Below are 14,347 nucleotides of genomic sequence, written 5' to 3'. Positions count from 1 at the left end.
ACCGTTTGTGGGTGGTAATAGGGGAAGGTGCTTGAAAACGGTGGAGTGGAGATCCGAACGCAGGCGTGCCAAACGGTCAAAACGGGCGTTTGATGGGAGTGCATAATTAGTAAAGAAGCGTCATCGACAGCGTCACTTGGTTGTCTTTTAGCCTGAACTGCTCGCAGTGATTGCGGTCAGAAAAACCTACCACAAGCACTGCGAGCAGTTCAGATGCCTTTCGATGTACCCGATTAATCTAATAAATACCGGAGAGGACATGTGTTGCGAACGGCAAAGGGACGTCTTTACAAAAAAGCGAGCGCATTTTTCGTTCGCTCGCTCAGACATAGAGGCGTCAACAAACCGCAAAGAGCGAGCGCTCAATTTAAATAGCCAGCCCCTTTTTTGGAACGACCATCTGCCTATAGCGTCCGGGTCTGAATCAGGGCCTCTGTCCAATACTTTTGCTATTAATTGATACCTATATGAAGTCCACCATAATACGGGTGAGACCCTTAGTGCATTCTTTTAATACAATTTAATTTTCTACTTATTATTATTATCATTTAAATATTTAGCCAATTTATGTATTTTGTTCAAGGGAATACATTTTAATGAATACCTAATAAAGATTAATTTTTAATGTTAACTTTGGGCCTGATTCAGACCCACTCGCAAGCGGCTGTCCGCTCGCAAGTGGGTCGATGGTGTGCACTGCGCATGCGCACGACGGCGGGAGCTCCGTCGTGCGCATGCGCCAGACGCGACGAGCGAAGGACTTTCCTTCGCTCGTTGTGTCTGATCAAAGGGGGCGTGCTGTCGATGTTGATTGACAGCACGCCCCCTTTGGTGGGCGTGCCGGGGGCGTGCCTCCCTGACGGGGGCGTTCCCAAGGGAACGCCTACCGTCAGAAGCCGGCCCACTGACATCACTAGTGATGTCAGTGGGAGTGATTTTGGCTCTGATAGAGCCAAAATCACTCCGGGCCTTGCGGTTGAGAAACTCAACCGCAGGCTCCGGCTCGCAGTGGCGATGGTCGTGATGGTCAAGACCATCGCGGCCATCAACCTGCATGCTCGTATAGGCTGTGGGTGGTGACCCACAGCTATACGAGCGTCCGGGAGGACGCTCCATAATTATGGAGGACGGCCCTCATTCAGAGCGTGCGCTCTGCTCAGAGCGTACGGCTCTGAATGAGGGCCTTTATCTTGATCTGTGCACAGCAATACTGCCTTACTTTCTTTTTCCTTTTTAGATATATCATTTGAGCCAGAGAATCCAACCTTGCCCCTAAATGCAGCATCTGTTGTACTGGAAGAAGCGATGACTTTTTCCAATTTACAATCCACCCACGTCTGTGTAGACACGCTACTGTCTGTCTGAGATGATGCTGCAATTCTTGTGACGACTGACCCAATATCAGGAGGTAGTCCAGATATGGCAGAATCCTGACTCCCTGGCGCCTGAGGCAGGCCATCATTACTGCCATGATTTTGGTTAACTCCTGAGGGGCCGTTGGTAAACCAAAAGGCAGTGCCTGAAACTGGAAATGCTCCCGCATGACTGCGAATCACAGGAATTGTCGGTGGGACAGTGCAATTGGTACATGAAGATATGCATCTTGAATATCCAAGGATACCATGAAATCCCCTGGTTTCATGGCCAACACAATCGACCGCAGGCAGTGTATAGCCTGCTGGAGGGCCAAGGCTTTCGCAAAATCCGCTGCCGATGTTGTGCTGAAAAACCTTCGTGGGGGACTTCTCCAGAAAATAAGGGCGTATCCCTGGGAGACTACCTTCCAAACTCAGGCATCTGTTGTCATAAGATGCCAGGCATCTGAATACTGAAGAAGTTGGCCTCCTACCCTGGAATCCCCCAGAGGGAGGCCTGTCCCATCAAGCTGCAGGCTTAACGTCAGACATGACAGCCAGACATCTGTTTGGCCAGGACTATTTACACTGTGGCTTCCTATAAGAACCTGCTCTAGCAGAAGACTGACCTCTTGCTTTCCCTTGTGGCCGAAAGGCTGACCGCTTAGGTCTAGCAGTGGATGCCAAAGGTAGACCAGACGTTTTAGAGGCTGCCACCATAGCAAAAATGTTGTCTCTGTGCCAAACAAAATGCCCCCCGAGAATGGAAGGGATTCCAGGGCTCTCTTAGAACATGCATCTGCTTTCCAGTCCCTCAGCCAAAGGGCTCTCCGAGCCACAACTGAGACTGCTGATGCTTTAGGATAATATACTAGCATCTAAAGCTGCCTCTCCCAAGTAGGACGCTGCCTCCTTAACATAGTAGATAATTGTCAGCTGTTCCCTGGAAGCTTCTGGAAGAGCATTCTCCAGTGTCTTCATCCATTCCTCAATGGCCTTGGAGACCCAAGCTGTAGCCATGGCTGGGCGAGTAACAGCACCCGACAGAGAAAATATTGCCTTAAGACAGGCTTCAAGTTTCCTATCTGTGGGACAATTAAGCGAAGATACAGATGGTATAGGCAATGTGGCAAATGTGCATCCACTGATGGAGGAACCTCCCATTTAGTGCTCTGATCCACTGGAAAGGGATATAAGGCCTTTCTAGTAATATGGAATTTCCTATCTGGAGACTTCCATGCATCCCCCATAAGACCCAAAAGGTGTTCAGACCTAGGAAACTCAGGTTCTAGAACCCTCTGATGTTTAAACCCTGGAGCCTTTCTTTGTACTGGCTCCTCCTCGTCAATGCTTAGCACCGCCTTGACCGCCCTAATCAGAAAAGGAACATCTGCAGCTGCAAAACGGTCTTCCTCACCTAAGGGCGATTCCTGAGAGGAACCCTGTGAACCCCCCCCATCAAAAGATGTACCGGAATCTGAAGGCTGGATAGTGTGTGAAACCGACCACCTCCTACACTTTGGCTGTACCAGCTTAGACATCTGTTTAGGCTGCTGAAAAGCTGCTAACGATGAAATCCACATTCTGACTTCAGTGAGCATACATGTCCAAACAGGACGGATGCATCGGGGGAAAAAACATAGCAGGTGTCAGCTGCTGAGAGGACCCCAACATGGTGGCTGGCCCAGGGGCCGCCAATCTATCTGCATCCTGTGCCATAATCTGGGAGAAAGAAGCCTACGGGAGCTCCTGCCCAGAAGCTGGTAAGTTTGACTGATGTGGCGACTCCTTAACACAGTGGCCACATAACCCATCCTGTATGAAATCCTGTGGGGACAACCCCGCTTCACAGACTATACCTGACACCAGCACAGGCGCCTCAGCCACCTGTCTTTCAGCTTCCTTGGACTTAACAATATCTCTATTGATATGCAAAGTCTGAGTACAAATGTTACAATGTTTCACACCCAATATATCCCACACCTGCAGTGGAGGGTTAATGAGGAGAAACAGCAGTGATAGATTATGACTGACAGTTATTCAGATAAAGGCAGCATAACACACAGCGGATTTCAAAAAATTCACATACAATGCACATAGACACATAGTTGATACATATTATAACTATATGCACCAAGCTCTTTTAACAACTACCATATAGACCCAGTAGTATATTGAGCTCTGTATGACCTGATCACCGTAGAGAGAGGTATACAGGGAGACTGACCCAACCTCCTGAGCACATGAGAGTGGTCTCTGGCCGATTCGTATAGAAGGAGGCTGGGAGGAGCAACCAGGACGCTGGAAGTTTTACAACTGAACCAGTATCCAGGTTGGGGGAGGGGCCACCAGGGGATAGCGTACTTCCCCTTATGCTGTACAGATCCACCTGGCACACTGACATGGCCACCACCATCAAGCCCCTGTCTCTCAGGATCCCTCATGTCCTAGTGGTCTAGTGCCGGAGACAGTTTACACACGGCTCTGCACTACAGCGTAATCCGGCGGGTCTCCACCGCCGGAGGTATGGACTGCCCCACATGATGCCCCACGTCAGCAGACACAAGGGGCATCATGCATCCCCTATGTTCCTGGTTGCAGTCCTTGGCTGTATAAGCCCGCCGAAAGCGTTGCGGCCCGGTGGGGGAACATGGAGCGGCAACATGTCAGCACACACCGTCACTCGGAGAACAACAACAACAAAAAAAACTTATTTCAGACCGCTACCACAGTCCCACTGAGCGCATGGTGCTTCTGCACCAAGCAGCATCCTGGGAGCTAAAGCTTGTTGACTGTTTGGTGCCTGGATCACTCCAGCTACATACCCCAAGCTAATTTCTGTGGACCCTATGGACCCCGAGGAAGAAATATGACAATACACAAGAAACTGGAAACATTGCATCTAAAATAAAATAAAAATATTCTTCTGTAACTGTATATAACTACACAAGTTAGTCGAAATCACTCAATATATAGTATATAAGACAAAACAAAGACCAAGAAATGAAAAACTTGTTTTACTTTTAAAGTCACAGTTTAGTTTGTGCTGCACAGAGCAAGAAATAAAACACCTGGATAAGATCCAAATACGATTTGATAATGGTGATAGCGGGGTAACAAAACCCCCACAGAGGTCACGGAGGGCAAACACTGGGTTAAGGTTCAGCAAATACATGATGATGGAATATTTACTAAGAGCGGGATGTAGTAAGATATTCTACTTGCATTTTATTATTTGTGTAACAGATGTGCGAGCTAAGGGACCAAATGGTAATATTTAAGCAATTCTGTAGAAAGTCCGAAAGCTCAGATTTTGGGAAGTGCTGGATGTTGTGACATTTCTTGTGAAACACAAATTACTGCGGAATACCAGACAATTAATATTAATGTTACTTTCTTTAAGCAGAATTACTCATTCCAGAAAGAGCACTTTTTATTTTTCTATCTGAAACTGCAAATTTACTTGTACGGCAACAACCAGCAAAGGAACACACTTCACCTAATAATGAACCCCACAATGTTACACCATGTGTTACTACATACTGGGGGCAGCACAGTGGCTCATTTCTCTTTTACTGTAGTCTACAACCTCTGTTTGCCAAATGCACGTTTTGGGTTAAATGCATCATTATTCTTTATCTAGTGGGGAATGATGGCAATAGGAGCGGGTGAGGTAGGATGGTAGCTCGTAGTACCCAGAGGGAATAGGAGCAGGTGAGGTAGGATGGTAGCTGGTAGTACCCAGAGGGAATAGGAGCGGGTGAGGTAGGATGGTAAGCTCATAGTACCCAGAGGGAATAGGAGCAGGTGAGGTAGGATGGTAGCTGTCAGTACCCAGAGGGATTAGGAGCAAGTGAGGTAGGATGGTAGCTGGTAGTACCCAGAGGGAATAGGAGCAGGAGGGGTAGGATGGTAGCTGGTAGTAGCCAGAGGGAATAGGAGCAGGTGAGGTAGGATGGTAGCCGGTAGTACCCAGAGGGAATAGGAGCGGGTGAGGTAGGATGGTAGCTGGTAGTACCCAGAGGGATTAGGAGCAGGTGAGGTAGGATAGTAGCTGGTAGTACCCAGAGGGAATAGGAGCAGGTGAGGTAGGATGATGGCTGGTAGTACTCAGAAGGATTAGGAGCAGGTGAGGTAGGATGGTAGCTGGTAGTACCCAGAGGGAATAGGAGCAGGTGAGGTAGGATGATGACTGGTAGTACTCAGAAGGAATAGGAGCCGGTGAGGTAGGATGGGAGCTGGTAGTAACCAGAGGGAATAGGAGCAGGTGAGGTAGGATAGTAGTTGGTAGTACCCAGGAATATTAGGAGCAGGTGGGGTTGGATGCTAGCTGGTAGTACCCAGAGGGATTAGGAGCAAGTAGAGTAGGATCATAGCTGGTAGTACCCAGAGGGAATAGGAGCAGGTGGGGTTAGATTGTAGCTGGTAGTACCCAGGACTATTTGCAGCAGGTGAGGGTGGATGGGAGCTGGTAGTACCCAGAGAGATTAGGAACAGGTGAGGTAGGATGCTAGCTGGTAGTATTAAGAGGGATTAGCAGTAAGTAGGGTAGGATGGTAGCTGGTAGTACGCAGAAGGGTTAGCAGCAGGTGAGTTTGGATGGTAGCTGGTAGTACCCAAAAAACTGACTGCCTGTAGCCAGGGGCAGGGTATGTATGGGGGAGAACCCAGGGCATCCTGGGAGCTAAAGCTTGTTGACTGTTTGGTGCCTGGATCACTACAGCTACATACCACAAGGTAATTTGTGTGGACCCTATGGACCCCGAGGAAGAATTATGACAATACACAAGAAACTGGAAACATTGCATCTAAAAAAAAATATATATATTTTGCTGTAACTGTATATAACTACCCAAGTTAGTCAAAATCACTCAATATATAGTATATAAGACAAAACAAAGACCAAGAAAAGGAAAACTTGTTTTACTTTTAAAGTCACAGTTTAGATTGTACTACACAGAGCAAGAAATAAAACACCTGCAGAAGATCCAAATACGATTTAATAAGGGAGATAGCGGGGTAACAAAACACCCACCAGAGGCCACGGAGGGCAAACACCAGGTTAAGGTTTAGCAAACACATGATGATGGAATATTTACTAAGAGGGGGATGTAGTAAGATATTCTACTTGCATTTTATTATTTGTGTAACAGATGTGCGAGCTAAGGGACCACATGGTAAAATTTAAGCAATTCTGTAGAATGTCCGAAAGCTCAGATTTTGGGAAGTGCTGGATGTTGTGACATTTCTTGTGAAACACAAATTACTGCGGAATACCAGACAATTAATATTAATGTTACTTTGTTTAAGCAGAATTACCAGCTACCATCCAAACCCACCCGCTGCTAACTCTTCTAGGTACTACCAGCTACCATCCAAACCCACCCGCTGCTAACCCTTCTAGGTACTACCAGCTACCATCCAAACCCACCTGCTGCTAACCCTTCTAGGTACTACCAGCTACCATCCAAACCCACCCACTCCTAACCCTTCTAGGTACTACCAGCTACCATCCAAACCCACCCGCTGCTAACAGTTCTAGGTACTACCAGCTACCATCCAAACCCACCCGCTGCTAACACTTCTAGGTACTACCAGCTACCATCCAAACCCACCCGCTGCTAACACTTCTAGGTACTACCAGCTACCATCCAAAACCACCCGCTGCTAACACTTCTAGGTACTACCAGCTACCATCCAAACCCACCCGCTGCTAACACTTATAGGTACTACCAGCTACCATCCAAACCCACCCGCTGCTAACCCTTCTAGGTACTACCAGCTACCATCCAAACCCACCCGCTGCTAACCCTTCTAGGTACTACCAGCTACCATCCAAACCCACCCGCTGCTAACAGTTCTAGGTACTACCAGCTACCATCCAAACCCACCCGCTGCTAACACTTCTAGGTACTACCAGCTACCATCCAAACCCACCCGCTGCTAACACTTCTAGGTACTACCAGCTACCATCCAAACCCACCCGCTGCTAACCCTTCTAGGTACTACCAGCTACCATCCAAACCCACCCGCTACTAACACTTATAGGTACTACCAGCTACCATCCAAACCCACCCGCTGCTAATCCTTCTAGGTACTACCAGCTACCATCCAAACCCACCCGCTGCTAACACTTCAGGGTACTACCAGCTACCATCCAAACCCACCCGCTGCTAACCCTTCTAGGTACTACCAGCTACCATCCAAACCCACCCGCTGCTAACCCTTCTAGGTACTACCAGCTACCATCCAAACCCACCCGCTGCTAACCCTTCTAGGTACTACCAGCTACCAGCCAAACCCACCCACTCCTAACCCTTCTAGGTACTACCAGCTACCATCCAAACCCACCCGCTGCTAACAGTTCTAGGTACTACCAGCTACCATCCAAACCCACCCGCTGCTAACACTTCTAGGTACTACCAGCTACCATCCAAACCCACCCGCTGCTAACACTTCTAGGTACTACCAGCTACCATCCAAAACCACCCGCTGCTAACACTTCTAGGTACTACCAGCTACCATCCAAACCCACCCGCTGCTAACACTTATAGGTACTACCAGCTACCATCCAAACCCACCCGCTGCTAACCCTTCTAGGTACTACCAGCTACCATCCAAACCCACCCGCTGCTAACCCTTCTAGGTACTACCAGCTACCATCCAAACCCACCCGCTGCTAATCCTTCTAGGTACTACCAGCTACCATCCAAACCCACCCGCTGCTAACACTTCTAGGTACTACCAGCTACCATCCAAACCCACCCGCTGCTAACACTTCTAGGTACTACCAGCTACCATCCAAACCCACCCGCTGCTAACCCTTCTAGGTACTACCAGCTACCATCCAAACCCACCCGCTGCTAACAGTTCTAGGTACTACCAGCTACCATCCAAACCCACCCGCTGCTAACACTTCTAGGTACTACCAGCTACCATCCAAACCCACCCGCTGCTAACACTTCTAGGTACTACCAGCTACCATCCAAACCCACCCGCTGCTAACACTTCTAGATACTACCAGATACCACCCAAACCCACCCGCTGCTAACCCTTCTAGGTACTACCAGCTACCATCCAAACCCACCCGCTACTAACACTTATAGGTACTACCAGCTACCATCCAAACCCACCCGCTGCTAATCCTTCTAGGTACTACCAGCTTCCATCCAAACCCACCCGCTGCTAACACTTCTGGGTACTACCAGCTACCATCCTACCTCACCTGCTGCTAATTCTTCTAGGTACTAAAAAAAACCCCCACAAACCAAGTTCCATTTTTAGGGCTCTATTTATTAACATTATTTTTACTAAAATAAAGTGAAAAAGGGTATTTCCCATAACTGTAATGGGAAATGTGATCCGACCAAAGTTACCAAAAATAAATGTGAAAATAATATCGGGGAAAGCCCTGTGATAATAACGCCAGCTGGAGGTGGCGTTATCCAGGGTTTCCCCCAGTTACCGGACTCCTGGCCTGCTCTAACGGGGAGAGCAGAGCCGGGAGTCGGTCCCAGTAATCAGCTGTGTGGTCTAAACAGACCGCAAGCTGATTACTGTAAAAAAAAGAAAAAAAAAATGACTTACCTGACTCCAGGGACCGGTGATCGGGCTCCCACAGTGCACTGCGGCCCGGTCATCAGGTGATCGGGCCCCAGTGCAGTATGGGAGATCATCTGACCGGAGGAATGGAGGACATCACCGGAGGCCTGGAGCATGCAGGTAAGTGTAATTAAGGGAGGGGGGGTGGGGTCCGCGATCGCGGGGGGTGGGGCTTAGCACCGGGGGGCAGGGCTTAGCGCCGGAGGGGGGGGTAGCAGCGGCGACCGGTCTGTGCATGCGCAGGCACTTAATCACGGTATTTTTTCTGAAAATACCGGGATAAGGCTCCGAGGGGGATTTGCAGGGACAGAGCTTTATCGCAAGCTCTGTCCCTGCAAAGGATTTGTAGTAAATCCCTGTGATATTGCCTGAATTCGCAATGCGAATTCAGTCGGTAATATCACACTACAATCTGCATTACCAATGGGGATTGTAGTAAATAGAGCCCTTAGTCTCCTTTGCACACAGATATACAAATGACATATAGCAAAGTAATCAGTTTCCTTGTCCGTCCTAGATTTATCGCATTGTGACTTAGATGCAAAAAAAAGCCACCCGCTGCCAGCAGAGTCTCACGCTGCACGGCATATTGAGGCCAGATGAGAAAGGACAAATCTGTAATAAATACTAATATATATATATATATATATATATATGTATATGTACAGTGTGTGTGTGTATCCATCACAATTTCAGTTATCGTATTTAGAGCTTATAATTATCTCTATAAAACTTCTTGTCAAGGGTTGTTACGGATCAATTCAATTAGCCGTGACTATGTTGCACCCGCAAGAAAGCGCGGCTGTATGCAGTACGGCCAAATACAAAAATCCACAAGCCAAAGCCAAGATTGAGCCGTAAGGGGGGCAAGTTGCAGGGCCATAGTGGCGTTTCCAATTACAACTAGCCCCCCCTCAGTCCTAAATGAATTGTCCCGTTAGTGTTTCCATCGCATACACAGACACACTAGAAAATACCAATTTGAACCATTAGTCATGAGACAAGTTACGCGCCTGTAATTCAACAGATTTCTAGTGAATTTCTAGGACGTATCGTGAGGAATTGTCATTCCATCCACAGCACAGCTACACAAGTCTGAGCAGGTGATAGGTACATTTTAAGACGCCAAGCTGGAAATGCACAAGCTCCGGGATTTCAAAAAACTTTTCACAATGTAATCTATGCTGCTTGATAAGTGTCCCAATATTGAATATTGAAAGTGACGAGATTCCAAAACAGATTAAATGTAACAAACTATTGTCCCAATAATCTATATGGAATCAGTATGTTTGACCGCTGGACGTGAGCCCGGTGGTTCAAATCCCGACGCCGGCAACCCGATGGAGGAGATCCTGACAGGGGAGGTAAATTTACTATTCCTACCCCCCCCTAACCTGAACCCACCTTTAGGGGGGCCAACCCTAACCTCGCCCCATTAGTGCCTAACCCTAACCCCCCTCCCCGCACCCTAAACCTAACCCTCCCGGGGGGGGTACCTAACCCTAACCTCCCACCTTAGTGCCTAAACCTAACCCCCCCTTCCTCTAGCCTAACCCTCCCTAGGGGGGGTGCCTAACCCTAAGTTCTCCTGGGGGGTCCCTAAACCTAACCTCCCCATCCCCGGCTACATGGATACTTACCCCGGGCATTGGACGATCAGTCCGGCGTCCTGTCGGAGTTCCGGCATCGGGATTAACATAGCTGCCGGTATTTCGGTGCCTATGCTAGATCTCTTGCCAGGATTACACTGTCGGTATTGAGACCGGCGGCTATGCGTTCGCCGGGCTCATAACTATTCAAATAAAATAATGAAAACAAAAACACCACACCATTAAAAATCAATGTTAAGAAGGAAATTATTAATAAAAATTTCCAATTGGATTGTGGGATTCATACCAATGAAATTACTGGTGGTTTAAGCCAATGAGAAGATTGTGACTGTACGGTATAAGCAATGACAGTGCAGCAGTTTCCGAACCACACGGTGCGGTTTCTCATAAGCCAAACAGTAGCTACATTACTTATTTATTATTACCAGTTAATTATATAGCGAACACATATTCCGCAGCGCTGTACAGAGAATATCTTACCATTCACATCTGTCCCTGCCCCAGTGGAGTTTACAATCTATGGGCCTGATTCAGACCCGGTCGCAAGCGCTGAGCGCTCGCAACCGGGTCGATGGTGGCCCACATCGCATGCGCACAATAGAGCCAGCTCTGTCGTGCGCATGTGCGAGACCCGCTAGCGACGGGCAATCCATCGCTCCGGGTCTTGCACCAAAGGGGGCGAGTTGTCGATGTTGAGTGACAGCTCGCCCCCTTTGGTGGGCGGGCCGGGGGGGTGGCTGCCCAAACGGAGGCGTTCCCATGAGAACGCCTACCGTTTGGGGGCGGCCCCACTGACATCACGAGTGATGTCAGTGGAGAGATTCCGGCTCTGTTAGAGCCGAAATCTCTCTGGGGTTTGCGGCCACGGGACCCTACCACAAGGGTCTCGTCGCAAGCCCGATGGTCGCGATGGTCACCCACAGCTATGTGAGCGGCCAGGAGGCCGTTCTAAGAAAAACAAACCCAGCCCTGATTCAGAGCGAGCGCTCTGTCAGAGCGACCGGGTCTGAATCAGGCCCATTGTTCTCTATCACATGCTCACACACATACAAACTATGGTAAACTTTGTTGGGACCCAATTAACCTACCAGTATATTTTTGGAGTGTGGGTTGAAACCGAAGCACCCGGAGGAAACCCACGCAAGCACAGGGAGAATATACAAACTCCACACAGTTGGTGCCGTAGTGGGAATCGAACCCATGATCTCAGTGCTGTGAGGCAGTAATGCTAACCATTCCACCATCTGTGCTGCCCATTTTGAGTCAAATAAAATGCAAGTTGTTGCGACAAGTGAACTATAAAACAAATGAGTTGTCAAGTATTTAGCACTGTGGACCTCATTCAGAGTCGGTCGGATATGCAAATGATGAAGTCGCATGTTACGTCCCTTAGTTCGGATCGTTAGCTGGTCGACCAAGGGGAGGAAGCGGTCGGAAGACAAAAAATATGCCCCCTTCTCGTACGCATTACACGTCATCTCCGGCCATATAAGGATTAATCGAGACCATCGGAAACCATCGAAACTGGTCGTAGAGCTTAAGGTTGACCATACCTTCGCTTAAGCTCTACGATCATATCAGTGTAAAAACCTCCCATGTCACATGTGCCATGACGCTACTTTATTAATTATGCACTTCCATAAACCGTATGCACTCCCATAAAATGCCATTCACATAATTAGGCACGCCTGCGTTCGGATCTCCACTCCCCCGTTTTCAAGCACCTTCCCCTGTTACCACCCACAAACGCCTCATCCTGTCACTCAAACTACCGACCTGGCTGTGTTCAAGGAGAGAGACATTTCTGATCGTAGCGGCTAGTTTGCGCACGCGCATTGCGAACTTTACGTATGCGCAGTTTAGCGAACATCGGTGGCGTACGAACGTGCGGCCGCAACGAACGACTCTGAATGAGGTCCTGTGTGTATGAACCAGTCACAATTTGAAGAATGTCCACCGTCTTACCCCATAGCTGGATCCAGAGCAATGCCCTTGGGATTAATGAGCTCACTGTCAAGAAGAGTGACGCAGGTGTCACCATGTTTATTGCAGACAAAGATCCGATTAGCAATGTCATCCAGAAAGTAAAAGTTACCCGTTAACCAGTCTATGGCCATCTGTTTTACATCTGAAAGATAAAAGCAGAAACAGCAAGTCGTCAGATACACGATCCTGCTTCATTTCATGTCACACAAGCCGACACACTGCTCTTAGTACATAGCACAAATATAAATCGTTCATGTAGTATATGGCCAGCCCACTACTCACACAAATCTATAGAGATACAATATGTACTTATGGAGTTCCTCTCACTGAGGAAATGAGGAGGAAATATATACCACTCCTCATACATCAAAAGCAGGAATAGGCAGAATGAAAGCATTGCTCTTAATCAGGGTTGCCTACCCTCCCGAATATCGGGTGCCGCCCCCGACCCCCCGGAAAGGCAGGCAAGCCTCCCGGCGGCAGCCTGCCCCCCTCCCCGGACTACTTCTAGAAACCCCGCAGCGGGGGTCCCGATGACGCGATTTGCGCTGAATCGCGTCATCGTGGCTCAGCCTTTATTTTTGGCATTGTGAAGAGGGGGTGGGGCCCCCAAACTGGCATCATAGCTCTACCACGCCCATCGCTCTATGCTGGCATTCAGCTCCCTCCCGGAAGGAGGGAGCTGAATGTTGGCAAGTATGCTCTTAATTCCTGGGCTGATACAATCTTAGTTGCTTCCAAGGTTTGGGCACAGGTTTACCGAATCCTTTCTTATGTCTGAAATGTGAAACAATTGGTGCTCAGATCTGATACTGGATATAGGGCCTGATTCAGAGCCGGACGCAATTTGCGGACGGTCGTTCAGGAAAAGGGGGTGGATATTCAAATGAACTGTTCGCTCTGTTCACGCCTCTATGTCTGAACGAGCGAACAAAACTTGCGATCGATTTTTGGATAACTACGCCCCCTGGCCGCTCGCATCCTACGTCATGTCCGCTATTTAATAGATTAATTGAGTACATCGACCAGGGTATGAACTGCTCGCTATTTTTGTGGTTGGTTTTTCCTACCACAATCTTGCGAGCAGTTCTGACTATAAAATAACCCAGTGACGTGGTCAATGACGCTGCTGTATTAATTATGCACACCCATAAAACGCCCGGTTTGACCTTTAAGCACGCCTGCGTTCGGATCTCCACTCCCCGTTTACAAGCACCTTCCCCCGTTACCACCCACATATGCCTCCTCCTGTCACTCAAAATAGCAGGCATTCGCAATTTAGCTAAGAAATGATTTTCGGCCGCACTGACTGGTTCGCGCATGCGTATTATGATCCGTACGCATGTGCAGTTGGGCAAACATCGCTGGAAGCGAACGAGCAGCCACTTGCGTCCGGCTCTGAATCAGGCCCATACTCAACATCAGACAGAGACACCAATTATCATACAGTGTATGGATGACCACAATATTTTCTTTCTCGCATGGCAATAATTATATAAAATAATAGTGAAATACACGCTTTAAACGATCTGGAACATGGTGTAAAAAATCCGTTGCAACAGGAAAATGATATCTGTAGATCCAGTCCCAGGTTTAGCAGTTGCCAGTAGGAACCACAGCTCCTCTATGTACATAACCTGTCATCATCACTGCTCAAAATAAGCCACAAAATGTACTAAACAAATATTTTCAAGAGGCAAATGCACATTTGTATACCATATATACAGAGAACCTATAACACAACATATAATAGCCCCAACATTGGGATGATGTAGGGACAGAAAGAATGGTCCT

At 48.2% G+C, this 14,347-nt stretch overlaps 1 protein-coding gene across 1 annotated transcript in view; it reads right to left on the bottom strand.

Moving 5' to 3' along the window:
* Nucleotides 1-14,347, bottom strand: part of LOC148480777 (low-density lipoprotein receptor-related protein 1-like) — a 363,634-nt gene that overhangs the window by 269,994 nt on the left and 79,293 nt on the right. The window contains exon 6 of the mRNA XM_088453863.1: nucleotides 12,533-12,695. Within this exon, the coding sequence (XP_088309989.1) occupies nucleotides 12,533-12,695 (163 nt within the window). The remainder of the gene's footprint in view (nucleotides 1-12,532; nucleotides 12,696-14,347) is intronic.

The sequence above is a fragment of the Taudactylus pleione genome, unplaced genomic scaffold, assembly GCF_031769625.1.
Source record: "Taudactylus pleione unplaced genomic scaffold, aTauple2 ptg000597l, whole genome shotgun sequence".
Classification (NCBI taxonomy): Eukaryota; Metazoa; Chordata; class Amphibia; order Anura; family Myobatrachidae; genus Taudactylus; species Taudactylus pleione.
Note: the sequence above shows the minus strand (reverse complement) of the source record. Positions and strands in the feature narration are given on the sequence as shown.